At 41.6% G+C, this 20,756-nt stretch overlaps 1 protein-coding gene across 1 annotated transcript; it reads right to left on the reverse strand.

Moving 5' to 3' along the window:
• Positions 1–1,209: 1,209 nt before the first annotated feature.
• On the reverse strand, positions 1,210–10,012 carry rgmb (repulsive guidance molecule BMP co-receptor b). The gene is made up of 3 exons (XM_084947010.1): positions 9,465–10,012; positions 5,267–5,820; positions 1,210–3,537 (listed from the first exon to the last, which is right to left on the reverse strand). The coding sequence occupies exons 1-3, from the start codon at positions 9,580–9,582 to the stop codon at positions 2,779–2,781; spliced, it is 1,431 nt and encodes a 476-aa protein (XP_084803136.1). The 5' UTR covers positions 9,583–10,012; the 3' UTR covers positions 1,210–2,778.
• Between the last annotated feature and the right edge of the window lie 10,744 nt (positions 10,013–20,756).

A 20,756-nucleotide genomic window follows, 5' to 3' on the forward strand; every position in this document is an offset into this window, starting at 1 on the left:
GCACCATGTCCCCAATGTGGTGGCTGTTATCACTGTGACAACCAGAGACTGGCCATCATACAGTTGCTCAGTAAGTCGCAAGAGACACTCAAAAGGCAAGAGGAGACGCCGAATCACCTCATCAGGTAAAGATGACTTTATGTGACCATATCTGTAAATTTGGAGCTGGAATTTCACATTTTATCTTTTCAGATCATCAAGACAAACTGTGCCATGAAGAAGAAAAAATTAAAGGTAAAACTTTGTTGTTGCTCAAAAATGAAAAAAAAAAAAAAAAAAAATTCAATAAATTGACACACGAGAATATCTTATACTGGTCTGCATGGTTTGCTCTCAGGCATTGATGTGTGGACAAACACAGTGGTTATCCTGGTTATGAGGCTGCTTCTCATGAAGATCCTCGCCTTTGACACTCTGATGACCATTTATGTTGTTATTAAGTGGTAAGAACCAAACACGCCATCATGCAGTACATGGATGTACCTTTGCATGCAGGCATGTCATTGATTATTATAAGTCTTTAAATCTTCTTGTATTTCTATGAGTGTAATTCATTTGATTTTATTTAATTATGTAAGTCTGAACGGAGTATTTGACTTTTCAGATCGATGGAAATGGGTTTCTCATGCAACATATGACCTTGACAAGGAAACTAACCTAGAAAGGATAACTGTTTCTGGTCTGAAGTCTTCATAGAGGAGTTTTCTTCACTGGAAGATAATGAGTATGTTCCCACTCATGTGGTTGATTTTAAGGACATGGTTTGATGGATTAAACGGGAAATGATCCATTGCCAGGATGACAGGAGTATGCTGTAACGCTTAAAGACGCGCCTTTTTCAGCCTTTTCACAGAGACATCCAGGTGTCGCTGCCTTTGGCAGTTGAAAACAGATCGTGTTTGTGAGGCCAAACCTGTTATCTGATCAAAAGCTAACCACAGACAGATGGCTTAATGCTTCTGTTAAATGTGTGTATGGGCTTCTGTGGGAAGGTGTGTGTACAGTCTCGCTCTTATTTAACTCTAAACTCCTGTGGGTGAATTTCAGCTCAAAGTTTGTTCATTTTTTTTGTTTGTTTGTTTACTCATTAATACTGTTTTACTTTATTAGTATGTTCATTTTTCTTTTTATATTCCTGTGAATGTAAAATTAATAGACAGTAAAATCGAACTGTGTTGACTTTCATGTTTGTTCGCTTTTTTAAATAAAACACTCACACAGTTTATTTCCTTTTTTTTCCTTTTTTTGAGAGCCTTGAGTAACACACTGACATATCAACAGATCACCACTAGGTGGCAGTACAATCACATCTGACATTTTTTAAATTATTATTTAACAGCAAGAATATGGAGCTTAACTTCCTCTACGGGGCACTACGTTCATAAATAAGTTAAGTATTTCAACATTGATCAGTCACTCTTCACTCACACATGTTGTAAGAGACCACAATGCCAAAAAAAAAACTGAGATGAACCAATATTGTCAAACAAACTTGGCGTAATTACAGAGAATGTTACATGTTCAAAAGGCTCACAGGCTTTTTTTAAAGGTAGAAACTTCTACCAGGTATCAAATTCTTAAAACACAACGCTGATGCAGAAAACACAGCCTAGCGTGATAAGGTTTCTTCAGTAATTTGCACTGTTTTCTCTCCAGTATTTTACATGTATCCCAACAAGGAGCAGCTTGTCAGTTCCAACAAAACCAATCTACAGTAGTAAGTTTAAAAACTAGGGAGAAAAAGACTCCGAGAGGGTGGAGGGTGCTGGTTTGGTGTTGAGTTTTGATTTTCGCTGCACAAGAAACAAAATTTTTTTTTAAAAAAAAATCTGTCTTTGGCTCAAATTATACGAATAATAAAAAAAAGTATACTGAGTAAAAAACACGAGCCTGTAAAGTCACAGCATCTTGGCAAAAAACGCGAATCAGCTGAAATGAAAACACTTTGACACATTAAAAGAAAAACACTGAAGCACCCACAAACACACAGACTCACACAAGCAGTCAAAGTCAGGCATGAGAAAAACAAAGTAGTACTGATGGCATTCGCTGTGACGAGTTTCAAAATACATTCAACAGAACAGCTCACATTACTTAAAATAAAATGCTGAAGCAAATCAGCTAGTACTTGTTGCACTTAAAAATAAATGACATCTCCTATTGTTCTACTTACTTTTACTGTGAAAGGATCCAAAACCAAATCACAGAGCTCCAAAGTTTGAGCTAGTTTTAATGGAGGACATGAAGTGAAAGAAAACAAAAAAACACTGATGTGGATTTGTGGGAAAAATTAAAATAAAGTGCATTTGTTAAAACAAACCTCATCATCTGAGGTATTCAAAAAAAATCACATCAAATGGCACAAAAACAAACTTGACTCCATTACACTGTGCACTGAAGACAAAATGAACTATTTACAGTCAATTTAAACACACAGAGACATTTGTGTCATTGTCAGGTGCGTTCTATCCAAAGTTGAAGACAGATTGTAGAAGCCATCGTGACGTCTTGTTTATTTTATTTTGCATTTTTTACCTCCAGAGAGCTGATTCTCTTATAGTTAGTGACACCAGCATGTCCTGCGTCCACTGGGAGGTCTTTTACCTTTAAAAAAAATTAAAGTCCTAATAACTGCTCAGGCTGCTGGTTCCTCACTGCAAGAAACAGGTGCCAGTGTTAAGTATCAGTGCTCAGCAAAAAACTTCCAAACCATTTATTTGTAGTGCACACACATACCCAGACCTACACACATGCAGGCGCACACAAAGACTCCCGCTATTACATCAACACAGTGCTCAGAAAACATGGCAGGAGCAGGGCAAGCCGTTTGAAATTTTGAGAATCAAAGTGTAAAGAGGAGGTGGCAAAACTACGGGGGTAGATCCTCCAGCTGTCCCGGTGTGGATGGAGACTCTCCATATCCTTCTGCGCACTGTATGCGGCCACTGTGAAGTTAGCATCCCCGGTGGTCAGGAGGTCAAACACACAGGAGTGGAAGTAAATGTCCTCTACCTCCAGTTGCTCCCTGCACCGCTCCCTCGCCCCCTCCACACCAAAGACCTGCGTGGAGCCGTAGGCGGATGTTTGTGTCTGTGAGGAGTAGCTTGGCCAACGTAGCTGCTGAAGCTGCAGGCCAAGCGCAGGAGGGGAGACGGGCAGGGGAAGATGCCCCGCCTGGTCGATGCGCTCTGCGCTGGGGCAGCCGTTCAGGCAGAGCTGCAGGTCCTGGGTGGCATCGTAGGCCTGAGCCAGCTCCTCTGGGATCCGCACCGCCAGGGTCAAGTAGCGCCCCAGTTGGCGAACAATTACAGTCACGCCGATGTAGCCAGCGTGCAGCTCCACGTGGCGCCCTGGGCTGCGCTCGGAGATCCACAGAGCCCGGACCTTCCTGCTTGCTCCGTCTGCACCAGCAGAATTGTGCATGGGGTCGCCACTGCTCACGGTTCCATCATCAAAGGCAGCCGGAAGGTTGTCCGTGACGGCCTGGTAGACCCTCTGGTCCGTACAGCCCTCGTAGGGTTTGAAGATGATGGTGATCTATAAAGCAGCAGAGCATCAGGTAACTTAGAGGAACACTTCAAATGTGTTCAGTTTACAGTTATTGAGACATTTCATTAATTTCATTTTACATGATAGACACAATTGTAATCAAAAAGATGAATAGAGCAAGTAAATTGAAAGTAAATTAATCACCAACTAATTTAATAATTTCCTAATGAATTTCAGTGGCTTTTGGAGCCTGTCAATGAAATATCTTTAGCAAGCAGACTGCTAGTTGAACAAAACAGAAAATATGAATATAGCTGCACTTTGGTTGATCAGGAAGACAGAAAATCCTAATAAATCATAAAAATAATAATAAGCTGCAGTTCCAACTATCTGGTTAGTTTAAACCTTTTAAACAAATGTACTCTGGTGTTTGATACATTTCCCTTTTTTGTGTTGTAACTGAGCATCCTGGGGTTCCTAAAATTAAAGAGTCAATTTATTCAGTTTAGTTCATTTTATGCACTAAACTGTTAATAATTGAATCAAGAAAAAAAATCTCATGACAAGCAGAAGAAATTTCCATCTGTCTGTTTTTCACAAATATCAACACTCACCCACTGCACAGGTCACCAACTCTCATCAGGCTACATTTGAGAAATGACTTAATGACTTTTTAACAAGTTGTAATTTGACACAGCTATGCAAACATGCTGACACATGCACGCACACGAACACACAGGCTGGCAGAAACACACACAAATACGCACACACACACACACACACACATACACACATAGGGATCCAGTGGTGAGTGGAAGCTGGAAGTGGTGGATGCAGGGTGTGGTGTGAGTATTACGGTTAGCACTAGCATCATAGTTCCGGTGAATGGCTGCTTTGTTCATATGACAGCCGTGAGGAATGAGACCTGGCAGGCCATTAAGCCTGGAGGGCCGTTAATGTGTGTGAAAGAGTGTGTATGTGTGCGTGTCTGTGTCCTTAATAATCGTGACTAATAACTTGCCCCACCTCTGACACAAGGTCAAACTTACAGCTCCAAAGTGTAGCAGCTGTACTATTTGCTTAATGTGTGTGTGTTTCTGCGAGTGTGTGCGTGACTAAGTGTATGCACGGGTGTGTATGTCCTTTAATAATTAAAGCTATCGACTGTGCTAGAAAGTGCAGATGATCACGGGGAAACAACATTGCTTCTTTAACACCACAAAGATCACCTTGTGTGGTTCGTCATCCATTTAGTGGTGTGTGCCTGCGTGTGTACTTGTGAGTGAGCGTCTTCTGCACTGTGTGTCCTCTAAGACACACAGTGCCGTAAGCAGAGCGCAAGGAGTGCCACTCGTGAGCTTATGAGACACACGCACAAGTGCTTGCAGACACACACATAAGTAAACAGTGGGTCCTTTCACACATCTCATTCCATGTTATTAAAGGTCAGGCTGTACGCAGCCATTAACCAAGTTAGGTTTCTAACACTGCTTCAGTCACAAGAGTTAAGAGTCACAAGATCGAGGCTGTTTGCCTTACACCTGTGAGTCTATGGGAGCGAGAAACACTCAGCATGAGAGTCAAGGAGAGCATGTTTTCCAGTTTGACTTTGATAAGATTTCTTATTCTGACGTGCATAAAAGTAGCTTGGACGTCATTATGGAAACCCAAACAAGAGATATATAACTAGACTGTTAACCCTGCTTGCACTTGTAAGAGTGTTTCAGCTTCAAAAATGGAAAAATAAGAGACCAAAAGCCAGTTTCCGGTTCCTTACCTTATTGGTTGCTGTTGCACTGGAGCCAGGAACCACAGGAACATTAGTGACCTGCACTGAAAGGTAGTCGTTATCAATAAGAGGCCATGCTCCCTCCACTTTACAAGTCTGGAAGCTGTCCTTGAATGTCCTCAGGTGGGGGTCACCAAAGAGCCCACAAAACAGGTACTCAGCCCGAGAGTGGCTGTGGCTGTGGCTGTGAGTGTGTGAGTGTGAGTGAGCGTGTGCATGGGATTGCGTGTGGGCGTGCTGAGTGCGGCTGTGATAGTTGCATGGCTCAAAGGGAATCTCGGGGTGTGTGGGAGAAGTGGGGCCGTCTCTGGAGCAGTTTCTCTGGCTCATTAGGTCTGAGATGCCCAGAACAGCCGAGTGGAAGACCAGGTTTCCACGGCAGGCCTTTGCTGTCCTCTGAGTGCAGGCCGAGTACGCACGCAAAGCCTTGCAAAATTCAGTGTGGAAGCCATCCACCGCAGGGTTCAGGTGGGAGGTCAGGGAGACAAAGTCGGTGGTGCACTTCTGGATACGACACTGAGGTGTGGCCACCTGGCACTGACCTGAAGAGGACACACAAATAGAGTCTGGAATACTAATATATAATACACACATGTCTGATAATTTAGGCGTGAACTAGACACAGTTATGTCTCAGTGGAAGTGAAAGGGTTGTGCAATCACACAAGACTACCAAGGTTACGTGTGAAGAAAGCTTTGATTTTAAGCACGCAGTGATATGAGTCTTTTTACAGTCTAATAAAAACCTAATAAAACTAGAAAAAGAACCAGCTGTTGATTGAAAGTCTGGATCAATCATCAGTGCCGCTCTGTGAGCGTAATAAACCTGAAGTGTAATAAACCAAAGAGCAACCGGAGAGAGGGAAGACGAAGCATGTTTTACCACAAGCAGTGAGATAAAAGTGCCCATACAGCCAAGGAGCACACAGCATATAGAGCATTATAGACAAAGGGAACAGGGCAAAGCAGCTGTGCTGTGAATACAAACACAACACAGTGACTTTTTGAAGCTAATAATCTTCGTCAGCAAGGTGCTGAATAATTGTGTTAGTGACCCTGGGTGGCTTCTGCAGAGGAAAAACATAATCAAAAATGCACCTCGTGTAGCCATCAGAAACAGATTTCCCTGATGTTTTATCTTTTTCTGCGTTTCTAAATGTAACGAGGGTCAAAGTCGCCTTTTATATCATAGATCATCGGAGAGAGAGAGAGAGAAAGATAGAGCGAGAAAGAGATTAGAGACCAGACCTAATGCATTAGTCACAACGTGCTCCAATTAGATTAGGCCAGAGAGAGAGAGGCTCTGCAGTGTATGAGCAGCTACACACACACACACACACACACACACACACACACACACACACACACACACACACACACACACACACACACACACACACACACAGCAATAGCTATCTTAGAAAGAATGCTGCTTGTACTTCCGTTAACCACACACAGTCGGTGATCTTTAGATGATGGTCTCTTAATGGCCAAGAAAAGGCCGAAAGTGCAAGAGTTTTTACAGAAACGATCACTCAAACGTTACTCCATCACTTAACCAGCTGGCAGCACACGTCCGCTATTCTCTGTCGATTTATCTGATTTTAGAGCATGAAGGAGTGTGATGCCACCAAATGGGGGCAGTAATGCTCTGAATTTTGCTATTCGGGGTGCAGGCACGGACCCTCACTCACACCGCGCTTTAGAATCTTTCTCCTAACTGTTAAATACTGACACCAACCCACAGACACACACACAGGCTGCCTCCTATGCCAACAACCGCTGCACAGACAGGTCTGAGTACTGAGGACACAGTGTGTCTTTGACTGGTGCACCAACAGCCTCCTTCTTTCCCTCCAATCTAGCCTGCAGTACCCAAATGCGACTCCCAATCTAATCAGAGCAGTTTGTTCTCTTTCAGAAGTTATCAGGATCATGAGCTGCTGCACAAAAAGCACTTATTCACTAATATTTTCTCCGAAGGATAACTTAGCGAGAAGCAAGCTGACCCTCTGACTGCAGGGCTCTGGCATTAAACCATCGATCTGCAAAACCTTACTGACGGAAAGCTTCTGTTGAAGTTTACACCACTGTGTCGCTCCCATGCTGACCCTGCACTCTGACCTCTCGGAAATAAAAACTAGGATTTCCATATGATGCTTAACAATGTTTGTAATATTTACACGTTACATATTAAAGCACAATTTTCTTATTTGCTTCTGAAAACATTCATGTGATCTCCTTTGTAAACAGTTTCTCTAAATTAGCATATTTTTTCCCAAGTAAAGCCGAGGTGATGAATACTCCGGTGGCTGGCAAATACTATTAAGAGGAGAATACACAACTCCTCGTGTGTTTAAAATTGCCTTCAACATTGCTCCTTATCCTCTGTCTTCCTCGCATTCAATATAATCCCACAGGACTCGAATCTTCTTCTCTCTCATATCTTCAGTTTTCTCTCTTTTTTTTCCTTTGTAGCTTCAATCACTTGCCTCCTTCAGCACTATTCTGCTTTCAGCCCCCTCAGCCTCATTCCCTGGCCAGCCTCACCTCCTTACTGCCTCTCTTCCTGAGGCACCTTCTCTACCATCAGACAGAGGTCATAAGATCAACCAGCTGAATCTCAATGGCTCGGTTTAGCTTTTTTTTTTTTGCCTCCCAATCTCGCTGCCTTCAACTCCTTTGATCTCTGGAGATCAGGAAAGGATCTACTGGGATCATTTCTCAACCAAGGGAATAGCTCCAGAAGTGCTTATTGATCACCTTGTTGTGTGCACTCTCTCACACGCTGAGCTCAAATCACACAAACACCCTTTCCATAGCTTTAAGCTGCAAAGCTTTACAGGAGCTCACTCCAGCGTGCACTCTCTCTGTCGTCGGCCAGACACTGTGAACAATAGTCAATAATTCAGACCCTCCTTCCTCCCTGCCTAAACAGACACATGGGGCTTACAACAAAGAAATGTATCTAAATACCCCAAAACATGTACAAGTTTTAACAAATAAAACATTCTGTTTGGCTGGACAAACTAAAAAAAGAACAAACAAAAAAACACATTCTTTCCAGGTGACGCACGTGCAACATAGGTGCCAAGAGGGTCTTTAATGTGAAGTGGGTCTCTCTCTGTGTTCCCATTTTGTCCGACTGCCTGCGCTGTGTTAAACTAATTACTGGAGGTGTGACTGCTCTACAGACAGCCGACCCCCTGCACAGACAAAAACACTCAGACTCAGCCAGATTTGATTTTTTAAATTTATTTTTTGCTGCCTTTTTGCACCAAATGTAAAATGCTTCTGTATCTTTACGAGACAGAAAATGACCAGCAAACAGTTTCACAAAAAAGTAAAGACCTCTGCAAAGCCACAGAAAACAGAAGTATGTCAAAACTGTCACATTTGAGTTTAGTGTCAGAAATCCTTGCAGACACCTTGTTCACGTCCAGTTAACAGGCTCTTCATTTATTAAATTCATTGGGGTTTTTTGTTGTTGTTGTTTTTCTAACAAGCCTTGGATGATTGTAGGGGTTTTAAAAGATAAACATCCACAAATATAAAGAGAAATATGTTGGACATTCAAGAATATGTTCTTAAATTAGATTATCTGATCCTGTTTCTTACAATAGACATTATTAATCAGCATCAGCTCAACATTACATGTTTATTTAGGTTTGGCCAGATTTAAATCACAGCACAACTTCTTTTTACATTTTATGATGTGCAGCGGTGGAATAGATTGTTTTGTTTGTTTGTTTTTTCTGTAAATGAGTGCACTAAAAGAATTGGTTTATATGGACAAGAGGATAGGTAGCTCGCTCCTGCCTTCTCTCCCCCTCCTCCATGAGCCATTAAGAGGCAGACAGGAGAATGACGGCCCAGGAGAGAGGAGAAACTCGATCCGTGCTCAGACTGCTGCACTGCCGCTTTAGAGAGAGCCATTGTCAGGCAGCACTGGGCCCAACACAAGGATCAACCGCACAGTGATTACAAATGCTTAATAACTAACAAAGTGTTTCAATCACCATCAAGTGATGGCGACTGAAAAGAAATGTTGTTACTATGGTTATAGCTGATGGAGTCCGCAGTAATTAGTTCATCACTGAATATGAAAGTAGATAAATTACAGATCAGTTGCTACTGGGACCCAAAGAGATTCTGGGTGTTGCAGTGTTGCAAGTGTGATTAGTTACCTATGTGAGCACCGCAGCACAGAGCGATGATCAGCAGTAGAAGCGGCCGGAAGCGGCGCACCATAGACGGGGAGGTGAGGCGCTCAGCCCCGCGGCAACAGCATCCGGCTCTCCCCATCCCCGTCCATGCAGGGCCAGGAGGGGAGAGTGGACAGACCTCCAGAGGGCGAGGACGGGTGGTGTCCAGGCCTTCTCACTACTTCTTCTGCCCCTTCTTCTTCACTCTTCTCTCCTTCCTCTCCTCCACGGGTGCGCAGGGGCATTAAAACACAGCTGCTCCGCGGAATGCAGGGCGGAGGGGGAGGTGGAAAGGCACAGAGAGGAAAGAAAATACAAAGTACAGCCAGAAGTCACTTCGTCGACACTTTTACTTTTTTCTCTCCTATACAAATCCAAACCCCACGTGATTGGAGTGCGCTCCCGCTGCAAGTCGGACTTTTGCCTTGATTACGATCACTCTCCTCTCTCGTTCAGAACACGCACAATCATATCCCTCCCTCCCTCACCGGCCAGGCGGAGGTTTCTCCTGCTCTCCTCCCATTTCACTTTCTCCTCCTCCTCCTCTCCCACCCCAGCAAATCAATAGAGAATCAACCAAACCCTGCTGGCGGAAAACCCGCCCATACCACATTGATAGAGAGAGAGTGAGAGAGAGAGAGAGTATATAAAATAGGACAAAAACAAATAAATAAAAATCTGATAAAAGTTATGAAGTCTAGGTAAAGCAGCACTGTATAAACTAAAATAATAATGAGCTTATTGATTTATTCAATTCACTATTTAATTGCGCACGAACAGCAAGAACATTAGAACAAAATACAAAAGGACGTCGAACATTTGACGATGAACAAAAATGTTATTCAGAAAAAAATCTTAACTCATGTTTAAAATGTAAAAGGAATAGAAATACTAATGCAAACATGTTGCAAAAATAAGGGAGGCTATTCAGTAGCTGTGGAAATATTAACGGATTTTACAAGGTGTAATTAGAATGGCAATCATTCACAGGTGAATAAGCCTCTTAAGAGTAACAATAAAATCACATTTTATATTTTAGTACTGATAGGATTTATATCATTATTAGTACTTCTAGTTTGCACAAATACAGGTAAGTGCAAACATTTTCCCTTTTATTTTGTATGTCTGTTGTTTCTCAAATCCCACATCAAATAAGTGTTTAAAAATTATCCATATTACACTCGAAATACTCCAAAAGGACACCTCTTAATCTCATAAGTCATATCCAGCCTACTCCATGTGTTCCCCATGGCTATGATATAAATCATAAATCATACAAATCCACTTATTAAACTCGGGGATATACAGTATTGTGCAAAAGTCTGTCTTTATATTTTTCCAGGCTTTTTTGTGATTTTTTATAAAGTGGTCTTGAGCAATGCTTCTCCAGGCTTTCTAAAGATCTTTCACAGTTTTGATTTGTTTTGGACATTTTCTGCTTTTTTACTTATTTTCACTTATTTTCAGGTATAGTCCTTATACCTGATCATTTGTTTGTTTGTTTGTTTGTTTGTTAAGCAACTTAACACTGACCTATGAATCATTCAAGCACAAACTGGTATCTAACACCAGTGTAGTGTCTACACTTAAACTGTAACTTTAGACACTTGGAAACTAGTAGTTTGATTCAAAAACACAGCATTTGTTTTAATTTCTTTAGTTGACATGATGTGCTGTGTGTCCTTAAATTTGGGGATTTTTTTAATGAAACTGCACAAGTGAAAGACCTCAAAAATGATCTTCAGCAGACGAAAAGTATCTAAAATAATGTCTTTAAGAAACAGGAACAAATCCAGAAAAGACCTGATACAAGACCTGACAGATGCATCTGACCCTGCACTCCATCCATCTACTGTTTGCTTAAGTCTCATCAGAAATGGTTTCAGTGGAAGGGTGGCTGTCAAGAAGCTATTCTTAAGAAAGGGAAACCGAGAGAAAAGGCTGAGGTATGCCAAATTATACAAAAACTAAAGACTCAAGGCCTTTGCACAGTATTGTAATTAATAATTAATTAATCAGTGAAATAGCTGGATGTTTTGTGTGCTGTTATTCAGTCTGTATTCACTGACACAGTGGCTTAGTCCATGCTTGAGTTTTTATTTTGTGCTTCCTAAGAATTAAACAAACTGAATGGAAAAACATGTAGCGTACATTAAACTTGATTTAATAAGTTTGTATCCTTCCTTACTGTATTGGAAAAAATAAAATAAAAAATAAAAAATATGTTGACAGACACAGAACTAAACACAATGCCCAGATGATGTCTGTAACACACCGTCCAAACATGTTCACACCGAAACCATCGTAATGCTGTAAAGTAAAAAGAACAAAACTGCCAAAAGTTTAGGAGGGAGTGTAAACAGAGATAATGACAGCCACTAAATATATGCAAAGTAACTTGTGCCTTGCTATCTTTATTGTTCCAGCTGTAATTCATAAATGAATAACTTTCTGAAGGTTGTGGATTTAAGATCTTTAATAGCAACAAAAAAAGAAAAAAAATTGAAACTGAGCCAAGCCTGCTTTTTCACGTAAAGTTTACAGTTGGGTAAATTTCAAAGCAAGCACCGAAGCATCTACAGTTAGATAATTTTTTACTAAGCCTGCAACTCTCCCTTTGTTTGTTCTCTGTCCGTACGTGCAGGGCTTCCTGGTGTAATCTTCTATTATCTATTACGTTCTGCCAAACTCTACAACCCTGGCTTTAACCTGTTTATATGGATGCGAGTATAAGCAAGCACTCATCAAATAACCCTGCTCTGTGGCTACTTTATGTGCTGTGTGTCAGAGCAGCTGTAGCATGACTCGGATTCAGTCACGGCCACTCTGAATGCGTCTCTAAACTAAACACAGAAGTCATGAAGATTTTACAGTGAGTGTGGTCAGGGCAGATAATGTGTGTCTGCTTTTTATAACGTGCATGCTGCTGGTGAGGAAGGCTGTCTGAGATGACCGAGGAGATCTTGTAACATATTGCTTTGCAGTATGTGTATGTTCATACTTTTTAACTAATTTTGGCATACTACACAATAGCATATGCATCTATGTGTAGTATGTGCATGCATATTTAAAGAAAAAATTAAAGGGGAAAAAACAATGTAAAGTGTAAGAAGAAAAGCTTGAATTCACCTTGGAGTTGAGTCCAGAAGTCATACATTTCTGAGTCTCTGATCTTCCAAAAGATATTTTCTCATTTGATGTTTTGATGATGGTGGTTGAGAGAGCTAGTTTAAAATATCCCATAGGTGCTCATTTCGACTGAGATGTGATGAGTGTGATACATAAACAGCATTTAATTGACTTGATTTCCATCATCATCAAATCGTTTAGTGACCCCCCTCATGTCTGGTGGATGGGGTTATTGTCACTATGAAAGACACCACTCTTACCAGGAGAGACATATTACATCATAAGATAAGACTGTTATGATCACTCATAACAGCCTTGCACTGATTTGTATCGAACCTTAACTCTTAGGGGACAAGTGGACGCAGATCAGCAGTGAACTTTAGCCATACCAGAAGATCCCTGTGATATAGAAGTCTCAAACAGAGACTTTTGAGCTGGAGGTGTTATCACATGGTTTCATGATCACTGACATTGACATTTATTAGTGGTAGTGTTTTAAGGTACTTTATGGTAATTCAAGTATTGCTGTTGTGATGCTATTTTATACCTCTACTCCACTATATTTAGAAGCAAACAGCACTTTTCCACCATTCACCCACTTTCTTCTGCTTATCCGTTTCAGGGTTGCAGTTGCCCTCATCAAAACTGTCATAGCGTGAGGTCATAGTCTGTCACATGTGACCTGCAGGGCTAACGGAGAAACACTAGTTAAGCAGACATACATCTTTTATCAGAAGCTAGAGTATTCAGGGAGAATCCACTCAGGCATGGGAAGAACATGCAAACTTCCTACAGACGGACCCCAGTCTGCAGATTTGAACCAAGGACCTTAACTACTGTGAGGCAACTGCCCTAACCACTTTCAAGAATAAAAATGACTCACAAAATATAACACATTAGATTTAGATTGAACTGCCCAAGAACATAAGCAACTTAAAAGAGAAAGAAAAATGTTGGCTAATCTATTTAAGTTAGCTGTTAAGTTGCTGGCTATAATATATAAATAAATAATTCCATCAAATTATTTTAAAACTTAAAAACATCTATAGCCCATATATACCTTGGTACATTAGACAGCGCTCCTCGTTACCATCAAAACACCAAATGAGGTGAATTCTTTTGGAAGACTGGTGTTTATCCTGCCAGCAGAGCCTGGCTAAAACTGTTTTAGGGCTCCTACTGGTCCAACATCCTGCTAAGACCCATAATGTTATTTAACTGTAATTTCCCACCCAGCTGTACATCCTGGATACCTATTATGACAGAAATTAAACAAGCAGTGTTTTTGACAGTAGAACAGCCTCCTGACTGGCCGGTCCGTCTGTGATGCACCTCTCAGCAGGATGAAGCACGCAAGGTGAACATTTCATTTATGCTGACAAACGGAGCACAGACTGGTTAATTCAATTACATGTGCGCATATCTGGTGCTTTTCATCAAGACTAATTTCACATTTCATTCTAATAACCCATCTGACACACACACACACACACACACACACACACACACACACACACACACACACACTTGTTTTCAAATCTTCCAGAAATGGACTCCATATAATACTTAAAATCACATTTTGAACCTCAAAATTGCCTTTAAATTAATGAGGAGCAGGATTTGGTCCCCACTAATATAGTAGCATACCAATTTTTGGTCCTCACAAAGACGTTTAAGCAAGTACACACACACACACACACAAAACACAGGATCCTATTCATGAACATTAATTCTATATTCTGTACTAATTCATTTAATCAATTACACCACAGCTGAGACCAGAGATCTGAGCACACCGAAATTAACTCACCCCCCTCCAAACACACACACACACTTTGTCCAGTAACACATGCATTCACACACCCATCCATGAATGCATGTGTTACATACAAAGGCCATCTGTTTCCAAACTTCCAGCTTGTCTTCACCTCCACACCTCTGCCTCCCATCTCCACTTCTGCCTTTCTCCACCTCCGCCCATACCTCCCCTAAACCTCTCTACTGCAAACAGCCTATCATTCAACAGCTCGCACCACTCACCATAATACACCTGTGTGTTCATGTGTGAGTGTGCCAGAGTGTGTAAGTCTTGACAGCTCGCATTGTTGCAAACGCATCAAAGGCACAATATCAAATTACTCCCACACTTGTGCTTTTTTTAAAGCCATCCATGTAAAATTAAACCCATATTTTCAAAAACTCAACAGTTTAAAGTGAAAATCTCATGTTTTCAGCACACACACACACAAAAATACAGCTGTATATTATAAATATATTATCGATTATTTTTTGTGCTTTACCTGCAGGGTGTTGCTGTGCACTTTATCTTGAAACACATACGTTACATGGCAGCATCAGAATGATGAAACTCAAAGTACTTCCATGCATAAATTCACCCATTTACACAAACGTATCATCTACATATGATTTAAATTTGAATCTTACATTCAAACATGAGATCATAGGTTGATCTGCTCTACAGTCTGAGCCAGTTTAGAAAAACTGAATAGCATTTTAAATGAGTTGGAATATTTACATGTTTTGAAGGGGTTAGGAGGATATTATAAAGTCAAATGTGGAAGCGGAATCAAGTGTATTATAATTTGTGTGAGGGCATCACGCTCTTTTATTAAAAACAACAACAGTGTCACACAGTGAAATGATCAAATGATGCCATGAAAACACTGTGAAATACAATCAGACAGCATTATGTAAAAACAAAAAAATGAACAAGTAGCCCAAAATTGGACTTAATCACATTCCACCACTTCACCGTACGCAGCATTGTAATAAACTGTGCCCTTCTCATTCTCTGTGCCAGCCACCAAAGCACACGCACAAAAGCTCCACACACCTGATTCCTGACTCATAGATGTGTGGTAAAGGTAAGAGGAGCGCACGGGTGTTGTGTGTGTGTTTGTATTCCTGATGTGAGACGATAACAAAGCAGATAAAATCCAGCTATCAAAGCCTCTCGTAACGCAAGTGGAAACCAAATCCTTTAATAGCCTTTTTGATAGCTGTTTCTCTCCCAGGCCGAACTCATGTTGTGTTTTACCTGAGTTGGCCTTATCAGACCATCCTGTGTCTGCCCACTCACAAAAAAAGAAAAGGCAAATGAGGCTGAGGGTGGTTTCAGGTGCCTCAATGCAGAAAGTGTCAGAGTGGAGAAAAGCAAGAACTGTTATCGTGGGGTAAGTTTATCTTTTTAAAATGCTGAAGAGAAATGTAACGTCATCAGAGAACTCAGATCAGCGGGAGGGAATTCCTTTAATGGAGGCCAGAGTGGGAGATTATCACATTGATGCTTCTCTCCTTACACTCTCAGCCCCGGCCTCTTTATCCCCGCACAGTCCGTTGATGTGTATTGACTGAGTGGCATTAGCATAAAACCAAAATAAAAAACCTGCCTTCCCTTCTCTCACTCTCTCTTCGTGCTTTCTCTGTGCTTTCTCTTTTGGGAGAGTTACCCTACCTGCATAAGTACAGCTTTAAGATACATTTACTTTATTAGCATTTTTTTAAACTTCCTTATTTTGTATATATAAAATATTACGCCATTGTGGCATTGATCAATCTATTAAAAATGTGAAGTAAAGATAAGATAGCTTATCTTTAAACGCCTTCACTATTGAAATGTGGTTTAGATTTGAAGCATGCCTCACCTCCCCACACCCCTTTTGTTTTGCAACTGTTCATACTCATAATGGAAGTGGTGATGATGGTAGTAATCATGGACATATGATTATTTATCATTTATGATCGCACTTTTGTATGAACAAAATGAACGAATAAATCCATTCTGCCTTATATCGATGGCTTAGACTGCTGGTGGTGGTGTCATTTTCTTGGCACGCTTTGGCCCCCTTACTACAAACCAAGTATTGCTTCAATGCAACAGCCTACCCAGGTATTGCTGCTGACCAAGTTAATCTCTTTATGACCACAGTCTATCAATCTTTGGATGGCTGCTTTTAGCAGGAAAACGGACCATGTCAAAAAGGTCCAATCATTTCAACCCGACTTCTTAAAGTTGACAGTGAGTTAACTGAACTCAAACAGCCTACACAGTTCCTGGATCTCTATGCAATAGAGCACTTTTTGGATGTGGTGTAATGAGAGATTCCTATTACAGATGTGCAACTGACGAATCTGCAGCAACTGTGTGACTCTATCGTGTAAATATGGACCAAAATCTCTGAGGGATGTTTCGAGCACCTTTTTGTATCTTCCAACCCCCTACTGTAACTAATACTGTAACTAATAAAATTACTGGTGGGAATATAATATGTGGAATGAAATAATGTCCTAAAATGCATAAGCACGCTAATAGATAGCATGGATTTCATATTACAAGTCTGTGGATGCCACTCTTAGATGGCAAAGATATTTTTAGACCAAGTTATAAGTTCTTAGGGATGTAAATATTTCCTCAACTACTGCTGCTGCTTAGTTTGTGTTCATTAAAGCTCAAATCAATATATCAGCATTTTAGCCCAGATTAATTTTAGATCAAAACAAACACTGGCGTTCGAAATATGGGCTTTCTAAACACTCGTGTTATCAAATGTTTTCCTGCTCCGCTGGGACACGAGCCTGTTCTAGTGATTTTTCATTTTTTTTCTTGCCACAAATGGAGTAAGAAAGATGTCATGGATAAACCTCAGATAAACAAACAAGAGAGTTTTGTCAAATTCACACATTCTTTTTTCTGTTTTCTTCATCATTTCTCTCTTCCTTTCACTCATCTATCATTTCATCCTTTGTGTAAAAACATCTGAAGCCACGCAGCTGCATCAGACGACGCGGTGACAATGAAGCCTCTGTTTTCTCTGGGCAAAAACACGCACATTTGCACACGCAGAGCAGTGAAGAGGAAACAGCTGAGGGATGTAATAGGGCAGATGAGGATCATGGGGTTGCAGTTTGGTTTGGGTCAGGGTGAATGTTTGGCAGCTGCGAGACAAAGACGCGCTATTTAAACTGCCTCTCTCTCGCCTCCAGCTCGCTCTGCAGCTAAACTTGTTTTGTCAGTCAGTTTGCCAGCTCGCATTGACTTAAAAAAGCAGAGGTCTTGTGATTCTTGAGCAATCATTTCAGGATAAAGAGACACGCTTTTGTGCACACCAGCGCAGCGCCTCCAAAAACTGGGAAATTTTAAAGCCTGTGAATCTAATCATAGTGATAGTTGTTCTACTACTTTGATCCCGTTACACACACATACACACAAGCATATCACTCATCTATCTCCCTGTCTCACACACACACACACGCATCCAAGTTTCTTTGATGGGTTTCCACACATGAATATAAATGTGTAACACTGAAGCTTCTCAGATATGTTGAGTCTTGTGGTTACAGATGGTCAGCTTACACCTACTGCTGGGCCGTGCACATCATCGAGTGGTAGACACAAACCTCCATCAACACACACACATACAGAGAGAAAAGACATGGGCATCTATAAATCACTCACACACCCGAGCCATATGCTCATACCTGTCTGCAGCCCAAACACAGGTGAGCCCCTCACATTCCAGCAGCTCATAACCTGACGGAGATATAAGAGAGAGGGTGAGAGGGTGGAAAAGCCCGGTCTCTTTCCTCTATCCAGCTGTGAGTGCCTCCCTCTCTTCTCCTCCCATCTCTTCCCCTTGGGATAGAGTGCTCACAAAGTGGCAGATGGGTGGGATGCATAATGCATAGACTATTTGGGGGTTGGAAGGGTTCTGTGTGTGTGTGTATCTGCGTGTGTGTGTCTGCGCGAGTAGTCAGTCCATGGGGAGTAGGCTGCGGAGTCATTATAGATCTAATGGTTGTGTTTTAGATGCTGCACTGTGCCAATCTCATTTGAAGTGCAAAAGCCAAATGAGTGTGAAGCGTTTCATTACTCATGCTCTGTGTGCGCTCACTTCCCCTCAGTTTGAGTGAGACAACAGATCAGCAACGCTGTCACAACTTCCTGACTGACATTTTGGAGCAGTCTATGTAAATATACATGTGTGCACATTCGTGTGTGTGCTTTGAGGGACATTTAAGGTGGATGTTGGAGCAACTGGATTGGGTTCTTTTGTTCTCCACAGTCATGGCTCTTCTGCCTCCTTGCCCATGTAGACCTCATGTAGACATTATTTCCCTAATTACTGTGATTACCACACGATGAGGCCAATGTATCATAATGCTGTGTAATTATGCAATCAATTGTGAACTAACAAGGCCTCCTCAGGCATAGGTAATGGATTTTAGGCAGACAAGCTGAGCTGAGGCATGACTAATAAACCACTGGTACTTATAATTAAAAGCTTTTCTAGAAGGAGGTTCCCTCTCACACGTGGCAGAAGTTTGAATAGCATTCGGCAATGACGAGAGAGAAATCCAGCAATTTGTCACACCCCCATCAACATCAAGGTCTCTCTTGGGCCATTTACTTCTGTGGGAGTCAATGAGGAGAGTATAAGGTGGACACTCAGAAGAGAAGAAGGGAGCTTGTTAGCTGATGGAGGCAGAACCGGCTGCAGCAAGAGAGGCAGCACCAGTTTAAGCAGACAAACAGCAAGAGGAAGGAGGGGTGGGGTGGGGTGGGGGGTGCAAGAAGGTAGAAAACTGAGCGAGAGAACAATGGAGACAAGACAGAACAAGAGAGAGCTAGCAGGTAGTGGGTCTCTGGAGATTCATTAGGCTTGTCAGAAATTCTGGCTGTGAATATGCTTGCACAGCAAGCTCCTCGGTGGGTACACACAAACATACAAAAATACACACACCGGGTGAGTTGCTAGAGGTGTACGAAGCTCTCATCTGCTGACAGTCAGGGATGAAAGCTGGATTGGGATGGTGGGATTTGGATTCACACTGTGAAGACAGCAGGCTGCGTGTCTCCAAATGGCTGCAGCGGGAATTAACATATTCCAACTGGTATTAAGTTTTGTGCTTTGTGGCATCTCAAATGACGAGTGAAATATTTATTTTGTGTAAATGTGACCTGTTATCAGAGGTGTCTTCTTTTTTGGGGGGAGGGGGTAATGGTGAACACAACATTAGCTTATGCATCAGCTAAAGTAAATTGTCTGTGTTATTTAGGAAAGCTGTCACACCCTCTCTTTGTGCTTCAGTATCCTCTAATACTGCACGCTTGTTTGAGGACGGTTTGAGTATGACTTGTTAAAATGCTGCTGAGTGAAACAGAAACAGATTGAAACAGCAGGTAACAAAAGCTGCTCGAACAGAAACCAATTTCTACACGAGAGACTGTGCTCCTCACTTTTTCCTTTTTCTGAAATCAACGTGCGTATTATGGTTGTTTGTTTAAGGTGAAAAGCTTAGGATAAAAAATGACTAACAGATGATGAAATCACCTGAAATGTGTGATGCAAGCTTTGCAAGTTGGAGAGTCCTTTGTGTGAATATGTGCTTATGATTGCATGCATATGCATGTTCTTCTTGGCACAAGAGTGCTGTGTGTCTGGGCTTTGGGCAGAGTGTAAATCCCAGCATTTACTGTAGGAGGAAGACAGAATCAGTGTCTGAATCCCCAGCTGTTCTCTGAGCAATTTCTCAGCCTAACCGAACACAAAGAAATATTTACTGTACACACACAAAAGCACTTTTAGACTTTTAGGCGCGAAGACACATGCAGAGCTTGCTGACAATTATTACAATTTCTTCCTCGCTGAGAAATGTCCAGTGCACGAAGTGCCAGCTGCCAGATGCAGCAGAGACAGAGAGGATCCTAGCGAGAGGTTGAGAAAAGCTCCACACCAGCAGCTGGAAACTAGATGACTGTTCCATGTGTTCATGTCTCGCTGGAGATCCATAAAGTTTGACCAGTGCAGCCTGGGACCCATCCTGTGTGTTGTGTGCTCTAAATGAGAGAGACTGAAGGAGGAAAAAAGCCAGAGGCAGAGACGCACCTGCATGTATTCATCGGTTTCAGGCAGGTATTGTGTTTCCTCTACATGTGGCTCATGCTATACACCACATAATATTTTATACCATTTTCTGTCAGCCTTACTAGCACTGTGCTGCCAGTGGGCACATATAAATAGTCTTTTACTCTCTGGAAAAGACATTTTTTTTCATATAGGCACTGACACCATAGTTACACTATTTGTTTTCTTCTCGGTTTCTGTTGAAATGATGAGACTGCTA

Source organism: Perissodus microlepis, chromosome 12 (genome assembly GCF_051167445.1).
Source record: "Perissodus microlepis isolate ML-2025 ecotype Zambia chromosome 12, ASM5116744v1, whole genome shotgun sequence".
Lineage (NCBI taxonomy): Eukaryota > Metazoa > Chordata > Actinopteri > Cichliformes > Cichlidae > Perissodus > Perissodus microlepis.